This window comes from Hemiscyllium ocellatum, chromosome 7 (assembly GCF_020745735.1).
Source record: "Hemiscyllium ocellatum isolate sHemOce1 chromosome 7, sHemOce1.pat.X.cur, whole genome shotgun sequence".
NCBI lineage: Eukaryota > Metazoa > Chordata > Chondrichthyes > Orectolobiformes > Hemiscylliidae > Hemiscyllium > Hemiscyllium ocellatum.
The window spans coordinates 47,976,912-47,992,600 of record NC_083407.1 but is presented as its reverse complement, the minus strand read 5'-3'; the positions used below and the strand labels follow the sequence as shown (position 1 = coordinate 47,992,600).

General features: G+C 39.8%; 1 protein-coding gene across 1 annotated transcript; it reads right to left on the bottom strand.

Annotated features, from left to right (window-relative positions):
• Positions 1–391: 391 nt before the first annotated feature.
• Positions 392–10,842, bottom strand: LOC132817073 (retinol dehydrogenase 7-like). The gene is made up of 5 exons (XM_060827169.1): positions 10,704–10,842; positions 5,999–6,313; positions 3,052–3,310; positions 1,963–2,126; positions 392–746 (listed from the first exon to the last, which is right to left on the bottom strand). The coding sequence occupies exons 2-5, from the start codon at positions 6,309–6,311 to the stop codon at positions 523–525; spliced, it is 960 nt and encodes a 319-aa protein (XP_060683152.1). The 5' UTR covers positions 6,312–6,313; positions 10,704–10,842; the 3' UTR covers positions 392–522.
• Positions 10,843–15,689: the final 4,847 nt, after the last annotated feature.

The window sequence follows — 15,689 nt, the reverse complement described above, 5'->3', positions numbered from 1 at the left end:
ACCTCCCTCGATTTTATAGGTGCCACGAGATCTGCTAACTATTTCCAACATTTAATACTTTTACTTCAGTTTTTTGGCACTCCCTATACTTTGCTCTTTGAGTCAGTTTTGTTAAAAAGTTAAATGAATCAAATGAAGAATTATATTAAATATGTTAAGAGTCCAGGTTGCTTTACAATCATTCGCAGGTCTATTGATTCATAAATGAATTTGCAAACCTATAAGACAGAGAGACAGCCTGTAAGATATCCTTCATGGATAAGTGGACTAAGATAAAAAATTGGTATTGAGAGTCTTAGTCTGACCTTTCGTCTTCATTCATCTGTTTAAGATTGTTGTTAACCAATTGGTTAACATTCTCCTGATAATCAGAAAGCACTTCCTTAAGAAATAGAGTTGGAGCAGGTATATTTATTATGCACATAATTATAGAAATTTTACAGCGCAGAAAGTGAAGGGAAATGTTTCAAAATTAAAAAACTTAAATTCCTTTCATTGTAAAGAAGCTTTCTCAAATACATATTACAAGATACACTTTGCTGGCTTAACCTGGTCAGCATGGAACACATTATCAGAGATGACAGTTGGCACGTACGAGAGGGGAATCCAGAAGAGTTTTGCATCTAGCCCAGCAGAGTAGCGAGTACGAGGGTGAACAGCTGTCAGAGCGTGATTCATGCACCATACTACTTTCATCAAATCTGGGTCTGCAAGCTTCTTAACCCTTGCCTTAAATTTAGGCATAACTGCAAAACAAGTATTTATTAAAATGAATTAACATCTAAAAGAAAGCTACATTACAATTGATTTGAAAGACTACAGGAAAAAAAGTTCATATCAAAAGTTAGTTAAGGTATTGTGACTGTGCCAATTTAAAACTGAAAACAAAAAAAATGTAGATAGTTAAAAATCACACAATATCAGGCTATAGTCCAACAGGTTTAACTGGAAGCACTAGCTTTCGGAGTATTGCTCCATCAGGTGGTTGTGGAGTACACAATTGAAAAGACACAGAATTTATAGCAAAAGTTTACAATGTGATATAACTGAAATTATACATTGAAAATTACCCTGATTGTTTGTTAAGTCTCTCATCTGTTAGAATGACCCCACAGGCACTCCTACACGTACAGAGACTCCCACACTCTCACGCACCCTCTCAAAGACTTAAACCCTTTTACACTCAGTCACACATACACCCCCCCATCCCACACGTACATACACTCTCCACACACACACACTCTCACAACGCCCCCATCCCCCCTACCACACACAAATACATTTGTGGGGTGAATTTGTACTTGCAGAGTTACATTGTACTTTGCTCAAAAATTGCATGAATCCATGTAAGATTCTGTTAATTCATTTTTTAGATTAGAATTAGTCCAAACAGAATGGCACAGACAGACAGCAGCACACAGGGGGCTAACACCTTCAACACATTAACAATTGGTGTCAGCCCAGATAAAGTCAACCTGAGGATGTAACTTTTAAAAAGGTTTTGTAATTTATATATGAAAGAAGTGAAACTAACATGGCCATTCCAACTGATGATTCACTTAACAAACAAAGTATTTTTTCAATGTATAATTTCAGTTACATCTCACTGTAAACTTTTGCTATAAATTCTGTGTCTTACAATAGTGTACTCCACAACCACTGGACGAAGGAGCAGTGCTTCCAATTAAACCTGTTGGACTATAAATTGGTGTTGTGCACTTTAAAAACTTTGTACACCCCAGTCCAACACTGGCATCTCTAAATTATGACATTGTAGATAAACATATTTAAAATCTTAAAAATGTTTGTGTTTTCTAAAATATGCTGCTTCCTAAATATGAAACACAGCTAAGGGAAAAGAATTCATTAGATTTTAAAATTGGGTACTTTGGCAATATTTTCTGCCCGTACCAAAGATTTACATTTCAATTAGAAGTATCTGTAGTTCGCAGAAAAACTTACCTTTATCGAGATAATCAGCTCCATAGTCATCCTTTACATTCTGTGGTAATCTGAGCCACACTGCTTCCAGGCTTTTGTTTATCAGGTCTAAATCGGTGATATTTGTTTTGAAGAAGCCTGGCTCAATACAAAGAACTTTTACACCAAAATGACTCAAGTCCCTCCTGCAAAAAACAAGAAAACTACTGCATTGTTACAGCTTTTAACAATCATACCATTCTTTTGTTTATTTTGTGACTGTTTTTATTTAAATCCTATCCATAGTGTGATGGAGGAAGGTTTGTACTGCTTCCAGTTGCCCATGAAAGGAACACATGCAATTTGCTGCACAATTTATATAGCTGAGGTGACTCTGTAGTTGTATGAATAAGTGTATAAAGGAGCACAAATCATTAACACAAAGTTATATATAAATAACATAGCCTATTGTGTTTTCTGTACAAAATTCCATGTACCCTGCCTTTACTAGGACAAAGTCACTAATACATCCATTACAAAGATCAAAATAGCATCTTTTCCCTGGGATGGGTCCGAGACTAGAAGGCATAGGTTTAATGGGAGGGTGGAAAACTTAAAAAGGGGTCTAAGGGGGCAACCTCTTCACACAGAGGTTGGTGCATGTATGAAATGAAGTGGTGCAGCTGGTACAATTACAACATTCAACAGGCATCTGCATCAGTACATGCATAGGAAGGGTTGAGAGGGTTATGCTGGAAAATGGGACGAGATTATTTTGGATAATGAAGAGTTGGACCGAAGGGTCTGTTTCCATACTATACATCTTTGTGACTGTATATAACATAGATAAGATGCATTGCAGCAACTTGCCAAGGCTTTTTCAACAACACCTTCCAAACTTGCAACAAGCAGTTTATGATGCACCATCACCTTCTTAAGGCCATTAAAAATGAGTAACAAATATCATTATCCCATGGACAAATAAAACCTCTGTACTGATCATACTTATCTTAGATTGTTGGATCAAGTACAGTAAGTCAATAAATGTTATTCTGATTTACTTTGATCATAAAATTGAAAATACAAGAACATAGCTAATATTAATAGACAATACTGCAATTTCTAACTCACCTGAGACCATCATTGAAGGCTTCCACACCAAACTTGGAGATGCAGTAAGGTCCACCCCCAAAACTGACCTTACCAAATACACTTGCCACATTGACTATTCTACCTCGTGCCCTCTTTATCAGTGGAAGCACACTCAAAGTAACTTCAATTTGTCCAATCAGATTGACATTCAGTACAATTTTGTAATCATCTATTGTTAACCAATCACTTGGTCCATTGGGTACAGAGATTCCAGCATTGTTCACCAGCCCCCACAGACCTGAAAAGAGTTAGAAACAAAATAAGTTAACTTCAGATTATTCCCCATTTCGTGTTCCTAACAATGCTCTATTTATTTTGAAGTGAGGATAACTTATGAAATGGGAGGGGCAGTGACTATTCATTGAAAGACTAAGTCACAAGGTATTTATTAAACCCTCTGTAAAACTAAATATGACAACTTGTGATATATGCAAAACATTTAAATTTAGCTTACTTAACACTGTATAATCACTTCTTCAAGACTGCAATGGTTTATGAAAGATACTGTACTGGTTTGTGTAGAATAATGAATAACACTTTAAAAAGGTACAGCTTCATGTGATCAGCATTCTTGCCTTTTAATTTTAAGCCTCACTGGAGTACATTTAGGTTGATACTTCATGACAGGACGGAAGGTGTACTGCATTAGAGGTATCATTTTCAGTTGATCCGCTAAAACCAAAGCTCATCTATCTTCTCGGATACATCGCTGATACTTTTTGTAGACAGCAGTTCTTTTACTGCCTCAGTCAGCTTTTATCCCTCAACCAAGATCAGTAAAAGTGGAACAGAAGTTGCTGGATAAACTCAACAGATGAGGACGGCATTTAAAAGAGAAAGCAGATTTAACATAGGAGTCCAGTAATTTTAGTGGGAACTTGCACTGTTAAAATTGTCTGAATATTTCTAAATTAAATATTGGTTACACATAAAACACTTTGGAATATCCCGAGTTCATAGGTGGAAGCTTTTCCCTTCATAATTTTTTTAAATTTAGTATTACACAAACCAGAAAGCCATGTTATGCTGGCCATTTCTGTACTATTCAAGAGGCAACCTCTAATTCATTGGCTTTTGTCACAGACGAATAATTCATTGCCGTAGAGTGCAGTGTAGGCCGGGACGCTTAATGTCTTCAAGACAGAGATTGATAGATTCTTGATGTCTCGAGGAATTAAGGGCCTCGGGGAGAATGCGGGTAAGTGGAGATGAAATGCCCATCAGCCATGATTGAATGGCGGAGTGGACTCGATGGGCCGAATGGCCTTACTTCCACTCCTATGTCTTATAGACCAGCAAAATCATATACAAATGAGAAATGTTGATGTTCAAAATAAGCCTCATGGTCAACTCATTGAGTCTTTAACCTGGCCACCCTTCAATGCATAGTTGCTTTGAGACATTGGACTCTTCTGAGTTGGCCACTTATCAGCATGCAATTCAGACTGACTATAAAGTTCAGAAGCAACTTGAAATTACCAGAATGAGTATCACTTCCCAACTAACAAAACCTCCTAATTGGTGTTTAGGCATGCCTATGTGCACAAATTCAATGCCATCAGAATATATATTGACTTAACAGCTCAATAAGGCAGTAGTGAAGGAAACCTTTTCCATGTCCACAGTCTGAATTGCATGCTGATAAAAGTGGCCAACTCTGAGGAGTCAAATGTCTCGAAGCAACTATGGCATAACCCTAACTCTACCAAAGGTTTAACAGTGGAATACAACTTAATGAACTGAAGTAACACCATTTGGTCTGCTAAGATAAACACCAACAGATAACCTAAACAACTGGAATAATGAGATCATGTCTGCTGAAATGTAAGGATTTGGTGGCTTCCTACCCGCAGGAAAGCAGGTCCCAAGTCAGACACCTCATTGAGAACTAAAGTATACATAGGCTGGAGACAACCTGGGAATAATCAGTGCAAGAAGGAGGAAGAACTCAGAGATTCAAATTCCAAAGATTGAGCTTGGAGAGCAAAGACCGCAACACTAGAAGTTGACCCCTGTTAACCCCTGGCTAACAAGACACTGATCTTACATGGGAACATAAGTATTGCTTATTTTTGGAACCTAGATTGTAGTAGTTTAGAACGTAGATAGTCACTTACATTGTGCACAATAAATTCACAGTTTGAGTGTTTTTGTTCAATAAAATGTAGCTTTGGTCAATAATTTGATTCATTAAAATGGATAGAGAACATGCTCGAATGTGTGACAGTTGAACATCTTTCCTTAATGAGATGCTGCATTCAGTATTGTTTCCCTAGACTTGTGATGATTTAAGGTGGCCCTTCTCAAAAGGAAGATGTGGCCAATCTGATATGACACCTTACAGATGATATTCTTCTCTTGCTGCGCCTTCCTAATGTGATTTTTAATCTTACTACAGAATTACAAGCTTTAAAGTTTGGCAATGTACTATAGCATCTTTCCCTTAAAGAATTTTACTGTTGTAAATAGCAATGTCATTTCATTTTCCTTGTCTTAAGGCTTTTAAGCAGAGCAGTATAGCTGAATTCTTCACTCTTCTGGAGCAGGTGGGACATGAGTCAAGCCTTCTAGCTCAGAGATAGGAATATTACTACAGTGAAACAACAACACACAGATGTGGCTTTATTGCATAACAGCCATTCAGTAAAGGCTCCATTACCATGTTAGTCAGGGCTATTGACAGACATAGATGAGATATCTGTCCCCTTTGAGATCCAGTTATTCTCCTGACTTCACTTGTCCACCTCTCCCCATCCCCAGATGTAGGAACACTACCACTGTGCCACAAGAACCTTTCACCTTTTGCTCTGCATTTTTTCAAAAACTGCAGTGAATATCATTAGCTGACAAACAGATTTATAAAAATTATTCAGCAAACAAATGGCATTTTCTATGGCAGATGAAGCAAAAGCCATCTTTAGATTACCTTTCTCCTTGACCTCAGATTTTATGAACTCTGCAGCTTTGTTGATGCTTTCAGAGTTAACAACGTCCAAGTGGAAAGTCTTGAGTCTTGATGATGTGCACGCTTTCAATTCTTCAGCACCCTTCTCAGTAAAGCAGGCAGCTAGGACATGAAATCCTTGTTGATCCAAATGCTTGGCTAGCATATTGCCAAAGCCAGAGTCACAGCCAGTAATGTATACATACTTGTCAGATACATTCTTTATACGTTGACGGTCTCTGTAGCAGTAATACAGGACATAAAGCAGCACACAAATAACCAGGTATTGAAGCATTTCTGGAAAGAACAAAAAGGATTTTTAAAATGGTATTTACATTCTAAAAGAAATGTAGCTTTTGTGAAGTCACTATTGTTTCTCCAGATGATTCAATATTGCAAAGGACGATACTTGGTTGGGGATGGAGTCATGAAAAGTTGATGGAATTCACTTGGAAGTATTATGGTCTGAAACTGGAACACGCATGGTCACTGCCAAATGGGGTGAAAAGTCTTGTAAGTATGAAATGTTAGTGTGGAGACTTGCTTACCACAAACACAAATACATCAATAATTGTGGAAAGGTTCAGAGGTTTGCTAGCTTTACAAGTTTTTGAATATTCTTGACAAGTTTACTGGACCTATTGGAAGATATATTAAAGGCAAGAAGATTCCAGTAGTTGCACTATTTCTAGATTTTCTTAGACATTTGAAAGAGCTTAAGATTGAAGGCATTGAAAGAGGAAAGCTGTTCAATTAGATTTAATTCGAAAACCATAAGGGAGCTATTAGTAGACTCTGCATTAAAAAGGTGAGTAGAAGCAGGGATTGATAGTTTTGTGAAAATATATTGTTAAGATTAAGATAGGAATTGTTTGTATACAAGAGAGGCAAGTGTGGCGGGCAATATTCCGATTTACTTCCATTTTGCATTTAGAAGTTTTGACAATTCTTTTTGCCGTATCATTCAAAGGAATTTATTTACAAATTACTTGATCCACATGATCTGGATTGGTGCTCATGCCCAAGCTGCTCTGCTGACAGTAAAATGAGTACAAGGTAAGGCTCTTCGCCATACATCTCAATAGATACCCCACAGTGCACATGGGACTGCAGTTCTGCAAAAACAATCATCAAGCAGCACTGCCCAGATTTTCCAGATTCTTTACATTGCTTTAAATTATTGCCTAGATATTGCAGCATATTAAATCATCTTACTTTTCAAACTGCTTCACACATTTTGAAACAAGTAAATAAGTTAACCGTACTCAGAAGTTAGTATTTTTCATGCCCAGATCCAGGAGGATGCAAACATTTAATGTCAGTGAGAGTTTGAAGCTGGCCTTTAGGACAACTGATTCCTACTTTTGTGTTGCCACTGTCAATAACTCCTCTTTACTTTGCATTTTGCTGGGACTCCCTTATTTAGTCCAGCAGTTTTGTAACTTCCCAGGGAGGACAAACCAGGGCTGATGTTTGCTGATGGTTGACTAATGATTTGGCTTATTTACACAATAGATTCAGAGACAAAACAAATAGAATTAAAGGAGTATCTAAATGGTTTTTACAAATATATTAAGGGACAAAAGGTTAACTAGGGAGAGAAAAAGGCCCCTCAAAGATCAGCAAGGCGGCCTTTGTATGGAGCCGCAGAAAATGGAGGAGATACTGAATGAATATTTTGCATCAGTATTTATTGTGGAAAAGGATATGGAAGATCTAGACTGCAGGGAAACAAATGGTGACACCTTGCAAGATGTCTAGATTACAGAGGAGAAAGTGCTGGATGTCTTGAAACAGGTAAAGGTGGATGAATCCCCAGGACCTGATCTGGTGTACCCGAGAACTCTGTGGGAAGCTAGAGAAGTGATTGCTGGGCCTCTTGCTGAGATATTTGTATCATCGATAGTCACAGGTGAGGTTGACAAACGTGGTTTGCCACTGTTTAAGAAGGACGGTAAAGACAAGCCAGGAAACTACAGACCAGTGAGCATGACCTCAGTGGTGGGCAAATTTTTGGAGGGAATCCAGAGGGACAGGATGTACATGTATTTAGAAAGACAAGGACTGATTAGGGATAATCAACATGGCTTTGTGTGTGGGAAATCATGTCTCACAAACTTGATTGAGTATTTTGAAGTAACAAAGAAGGTTGATGAGGGCAGAGCAGTAGATGTGATCTATATGGACTTCAGTAAGGCGTTCAACAAGATTCCCCATGGGAGACTGATTAGCAAAGTTAGATCTCATGGACACAGGGAAAACTAGCCATTTGGATATAAAACTGTCTCAAAGGTAGAAGACAGAAGGTGGTGGTGGACGGTTGTTTTTCAGACTGGAGGCCTGTGACCAGGGCAGTGCCACAAGGATTGGTGCTGGGCCCTCTACATTTTGTCATTTATATAAATGATTTGGATGCGAGCATAAGAGGTTCAGTTAGTAAGTTTGCAGATGACACCAAAGTTGGAGGTGTAGTGGACAGCGAAGAGGGTTATCTCAGATTACAACAGGATCTTGACCAGATGGGCCAATGGGCTAAGAAGTGGCAGATGGCGCTTAATTCAGATAAATGCGAGATGCTGCATTTTGGGAAAGCAAATCTTAGCAGGACTTATACACTTAATGATAAGGTCCTAGGGAGTGTTGCTGAACAAGGAGATCTTGGAGTGCAGGTTCATAGCTCCTTGAATGTGGAGTCGCAGGTAGACAGGACAGTGAAGAAGGCGTTTGGTATGCTTTCCTTTATTGGTCAGAGTATTGGTCCAACCCGTCCATGCCAACCAAATATCCCAACCCAATCTAGTCCCACCTGCCAGCACCCGGCCTTCCATATCCCTCCAAACCTTCCTATTCATATACCCATCTAAATGCCTCTTAAATGTTGCAATTGTACCAGCCTCCACCACTTCCTCTGGCAGCTCATTCCATACATGTACCACCTTCTGCGTGAAAAAGTTGCCCCTTAGGTCTCTTTTATATCTTTCCCTCTCACCCTAAACCTATGCCCTCTAGTTCTGGACTCCCTGACCCCAGGGAAAAGACTGCCTATTTATCCTATCCATGCCCCTCATAATTTTGTAAACTTCTATAAGGTCACCCCTCAGCCTCTGACACTCTAGGGAAAACAGTCCCAGCCTGTTCAGCCTCTCCATATAGCTCAAATCCTCCAACCCTGGCAACACCCTTGTAGATCTTTTCTGAACCCTTTCAAGTTTCACAACATCTTTCCAATAGGAAGGAGACCAAAATTTCACGCAATATTCCAACAGTGGCCTAACTAATGTCCTGTACAGCCACAATATAACTTCTCAACTCCTGTATTCAATACTCTGAGCAATAAAGAAAAGCACTATTCTATTCCAAAGACGTTTGCAAGGAATAGACGTCTTTGAGCTTGGGTAAAGATTTCTGGGATCATGCCATTATTTGGGAAGCTTGGCTCTTTCAATCCTGCCAAAGACTGGGCCCAATATGTGGAAAAAATGTGCTATTGACCCCCCCCCCCCCCCGAAAAACTGACATTGGGGTAGATGAAATAAATCAATTAATTTTCTAGACAGTTTGTAAACCTGCAGTTTTTATAGTTATTAGGAACCTAGCTTTCCTTGAGGCACCAGATACTAAAACCTTTCAAGAGATGATGGATTTTAGGTAAGCAATATTACAATCCCTAGCCGACGATAAACTTGAGGTACTATCTGTTTTGCTCAGTTTTAAAGAACCCTATCGGGATTCCTATCAGGATTTTTGGCTAGGTTAAGGAAACTAGCAGAAGCACGTGACTTTAGTTTAACCCTTAATGAGATGCTGAGACTGTTTGGTATGTAAGATTAATGATGTCACCCTGCAAACGTGCTTACCAGCTGAAGTCCAACTGGACTCCAAGCGGGTAAAAACAATGATTGCAGATGCTGGAAACCAGATTCTGGTTTAGAGTTGTGCTGGAAAAGCACAGTTCAGGCAGCATCCGAGGAGCAGGAAAAATCAACATTTCGTGCAAAATCCAATCTGGTCTCCAAACAGGCACGACAACTAACTTTACCATTGGAAAGTGCTGCAACTGGAGCATTAAGAGTTGCAGGCTATTCTGATGGAAGTGGACACTCTCACCCTCAACACCAACTGAGGTTGGGGACCACTTGAGTGAAGGCAAACACAAAGTCTAACTCAGGATATATCTTGAAAAGAGGGACTCCAGGTCAGACCACAGCAAAACCCAAAACAAAACCAAGTCTCAGGTGATTTACAGTGGACACTGGTTACCAGTCGATCCCTAGAAATAAAATTGTCGTCCCTCAACAGCCATAGAGTCGACTTTGTCCTTGCCTACCAACCTAATGGGGAACTAGATGTCCACACACGCAGTTAAGGGGGACGGGCTTGGGAGAGAACAGGGACTGGTGGCTCAGAGTGACTACGGAAATAATACCAAATGGTTTTACGATTTGGCAATCTCCGATCTAGGCTGTGTCAGTAAAGGTCTCCTGGAAATTTTTCAGGTCACTAAGCATGATTTACGAGCAACATTTTAAAGTCTCAAACATCAAACACAGTTCTCGTACAAAGTAGCCTGGAACAAAGGCAGCCTGGCAGGCTTTACCTTATTTCTCCCTGATTTTTTTTTCGCAACAAGTAGTCAATCCTGATTTAGGCATATTGTGCAGACACTGGATGCGAAATCAAAACAAACCTGCAAGATTTTGAAAACTGGAACGATGTCCAATTTGGTGTTTCGCCTTTAACCCACTCGAACCTCAACGAACTTTGCAGATTTTGAGACTGCCGGAACTTATATTTCTCAGGAGGACCAATAGGATCTCAGAGGAACACACACCTCCCCAGAAACAGTCAAACCATTCAGCATGGACCATATCATCGTTCCGAATATTAAATTCTTTAAATCAATGTGTAGTGCCACTTATACTTAAAACTTCAGACTGTTAAAATCATTTTTTTTTCTGTTTAAAGTGCTTGTAAAGGTTAACAAAACGTGAGAATCCACGATTTGAGAGGCGGTAACTGGACACTTAGAAAACATTCATAATGGATTTGCCTTGTGAAATGTCGGTATTCACAATTATTATTTCTCTGAAATTGCCTATAACTTCAGCATTTGCTGCGGTGCAGATCGGCGGATATCCTGATGTCGTGGTCTGTCACTCAATGTTCTGCAATTGGCTGTCTGCTGGAGACAAGTCCGGCTCTTCCGGCATTATGAAGTTGAAATCAGTTGACATTTGGCAAGGTTTCTTTTCCTCCCTCTTACCACCCCTACTCCATTTAAAAAAAAGTATAGGTCTAACTGAGATTTGAGGACAGTGAGATTAACAACAACAGATCCTAGCCGGAAAACAATTTTGTCTGTGGAGATTTTGCTGTCTCCATTTAAGGTCAATTGCTAGATTTTTAGAACAAATCGTTTAATACAATGGTATTTAAAGCATTTTTCAGCATCTGCTTTCACCTAAAGTGTATGCCCCATCTTAATTTTGTAACGTGGGAATTGGTCACTCAACCTCTCGACTGTTCAGGCAGTCAATGAGATGGCCCAACTCCATATACCTGGCTTTGGGCTATTATCCTTCATTACCTTTGCTTAACAAATATTTATTTATCACAGATTTAAAGTTAACAACTGACCCAATATCCACCCCAGTGTGTGGAAGTGCGTTTCGAACACCCACCACCCCTTTTAGTATAGAACTGCTTCCTGACATCTTTCCTGCACAACCTCACCCTAATTTTCAGACTATGCCTTCAATTCTAGAATTCCCAATCAGCTGATATTGTGTAACTGTCCTGTCTTTTCCTGCTAATATCTTGAAGACTTTGATCAGATCACTCTAACTTGACATTCTAACTTGTTGGAAAAACAGATCTAATAATCTCTCCTCATAATCCCTGAAGTCCAGGTTTCATTTTGCTGTGTAATTTTTTTTAGAAAGGTAATTTGATATTGGTGTCTTTATTTCTTTACTTAATTGAGAGGTCAAAGTGTAATATATCCAAATTTGTTGTTGATACAAAGCTAAGTGAGAAAGTCATCTATAAGTAAAAAAAAGGCTGGAAAGAGATTTAGACAGATTATGACGTGAGTGCGTAAGATAGAGTAGGCTGAGCATAACATATAGAAACGTGACAATTTCCAACTTTGAAGGAAAAAGAAAAGCTGACCTACCTCTCAGTGAGGGACAGAAAGAGACTGAAATGTCCTTATACTTTTTATTCACTTGTGGGAGGGGGTGTCGCAAATTGTGCCAGCATTTATCGTCTGACACTCATTGCCCTGGAAAAGGTGGTGGTTAGCTGGTAGTGTCCTTCTATATGGAAGTCATCATGGGTGTGGAAACTGCTGTCTGAGGATCTTTAGGGAGTTTCTGTGTGTACTGTTCCCTGTGTGTACTGTATGCAAGATGCATCAGTGTTGCTACTGAGTGTCAGTGGTGGAGAGAATGGGAGTTATCGGTGTTTGTGTCAATCAAGCAGACTGCTTTGTACTAGGTGGCATCAAGTTTCTTGAGTGTTGTTGGAGCTGTATCTATCCAGGCAAGTGGGGAGTTTATGATCATGCTCCTGACTTGTACTTGATAGATGGAAGAGGATTTTGGGTTGGGGGAGTTGGGGGGTCAGGGCGGGAAGGGAGGTGATGGTCAAAAGATGGGTTATTTGCCACAGTACTCCAAGCCTCTGACCTGCTCTTTTGTCACTGTATTTATGTGGTGAATCCAGTTGAGTTTCTGACCAATGGTAACCCCAGGATTTTGAGTCTTTGTTGATGACACCTTCCAACACTTTACTTTTGATCGAGAGTAGACCAGGGTGGCAACTGGCTAGTTTGGACTTGTTCAGCTTCTGATGTACATAATAACATACCTGGGTATTTATTTTCCATATTGTTGCTTAGATGTCAGTGTTGTAACTGTGAAGTGGTTGGCCGGGGAGTGACATGTTCTGGAACACAAGTCCTGTGAACTATTGCTAGAATGCTGTCAGCGCCCGAAGTCTTTGTAGTATCTAATGCCTATAACTATTTCTTGATAACATGTGGAGTAAATCAAATCGGCTGAAGACTGGTATCTGTGATTCTGGGGACCACTGGAGAAGACTGAGATGGATCATCAATTTGGCTCTTTTGCCTGAAGATTACTGCACATGCTTCAGCCTTATCTTTTACACTGGTCTCCCCATTGAGGATGGGGATATTGTGGAGCCTCCTACTCCAGTGAGTTGTTTAATTGTCTTCTACCATTCAGAGCTTAAATCTGATCTGTTGGTGAGATCCCTTTGTTCTTTCCATTACTTGACGCTTATGCTGTTTGGAATGCAACTTCACATTGACACCTCATTTTTAGGTATGTCTGATGCTGCTCCTGCACTCTCCATTGAACTAGGATTGACCACCTGGATTGATGGTAATGGTTGATTGGGGATGTGCTGGGCCATGAGGTTGAAGATTGTGCTGGAGTACAATTCAGTTACTGTTTATGGCTCACAGCCCCTCATGAATGCCCAGTCTTGAGTTCCTAGATCTGTTCAAAGTCTGACCCATTTGGCATCTGATACTGACACACAACATGCTGAAGGTTATTCTCAATGTGAAGGTTGGACTTTGTGCGCTGGTCACTCTTATTAATAATGTCATGGACAGATGCATCTGCAGCTGACGGTTTGGGAAAGATGAGGTAAAGAATATTTTTTCCCCCTTGCTGGTTCCCTCAACACTTGCCACAAATCCAATCTAGCAGCTGTGACCTTTAGGACCAGAAATCATCCCATACCCACATTGTTTCACTTTTCAAATTTAGGACTCCTGTTTTGGATGGGACTACTTAGAATTCTTTGACAAAGAAGGTTATCACATTACGGTCACTTTTACTAAATGGATGCAAGATCATTAATTAACCCATTCTCATTCTATTAATCAAATCTAGGTCCAACCTATTCCTAAGTTGGTTCCTCATCATACTAGACTGAAAATCCATTTTGTACACACACCAGGAATTGATCCAGCAGAATGTTATTTCCAATATGGTTTGCCCCATCCAAATGTAGATTATAATTACCCAGGATTACTACAACACCCTCATTGCATATATCTCTAATTTCCTATTTAATGCCAATCCTCCCTCACTATTGCTATTTGGAGGCTGATAAACAATGCCCACAAATGTTTTGTTTCTAAGCTTCACCCAGATTGATTCCACAAGTAGATTTCCTGCACCACTGTACTTTCTCACTATTGTCTTGATTTCATCTTTCACTAAAATTTCTATCTAATCTCCTTTTCTGCTTTACCTGTTTATCCTGGAAGGTGAATACCCTTGGATGTTTAGTTTCCAGCCTTTGTCACCTTACACCAAACTCTCAATCCTTATTATGTTATACCGGTCTACCTCATTGGGAATGCTCCTTTAGACTTGTTCTGCAGTTTCTACATTTTTTAAAAGTACCAACCCTTTTTGTTACGAGCCCTTATTTACTCTTTGACTTTCTATTTTTCGGTCTTTCGTTTCCATCTTTGTTTTTCTCTCTCTCTCTGTTATCACACACACCCAGATTCCCTCACCCTGCTATTTTAGTTTAAACCCTCCCCCTGTTTTCCAAGCCAATTACCCTCCAAGGATATTGCTCTATGTTCTGGTCTGGTGCAGTCTGCTCAGCTTTTACAAAACTCATCTTCCCTGGAATCAGTCCCAGTGACTCGGCATCTAAATTCCTTGTTCCTACAACATACTCTCAGCCACACATTCATTCAATATTGTCATTTCCTGATCTTGCTAGCATGTAGCTCTAGGGTTAATCCTGAGAATACTACCATTTATGTTCTTACTACTTGCCTCATTTCATAGCTCCTTACTCTGCTTCAGGACACCAGGTGTCTTTTTATCTATATCATTGGTACCATCATGGACCATAACCTCTAGCTGTTCTCCCTCGTCCTTCAGAATGTGCTGCAGCCACTCAGTACCATTCTTGACACAAGCACGAAAGGGACAAAGTGCTATCCTGACATCATGCCTGCAGCCACAGAAACATCTACCTGCTTTCCTTAGAGTGAATCTTCTATCACTATTTCTCCCACACTCTTTCTTTTCTCTCTCTCTCTGCCTGTGCAATGAGCCACTCCTGGTGCAACACACTTAACTGTTCCTTGAAACTACCTCTTCCAGCAGTATTCAAAACTGGAAATCTTTTAGAGAGAGAAAGAGATGGCCCCATGGATTTCTCACACTAACAGCCTGCTGCTTTTACTCTGTCTGGTTGCCACTTATTCCCTTTCTGCCTATGTGCTCTTTACCTGCAGAGTGATCACTGCGCTGTATGTGTTAGCCACAAAGATATCAGCCTTGCCAGTACTCCTCAGTGACTCCAGCTGCTGCTTCAGATCCAAAACATGGATTTTCAGTAGCTGCCACTGGATCAATTCCTGCACACACGGTTACCTGGGACACTGGAATTGTTCCTGAGTACTCACATTACACAGGAGGAGCATTCCATCTGGCTAGCTGCCTTGCCATGACTTATCAATCAATTACTCTTGTTACATTTAATTCCTCTAGTATAAGAATACTAAATATATATCAAGGATCTTGCCATATTCCTTATGATTTTAATCTAACTAAAATCCAAATTTTTGCTTTAAAGAATGGACTGTGGAAATATTCACATATCTTGC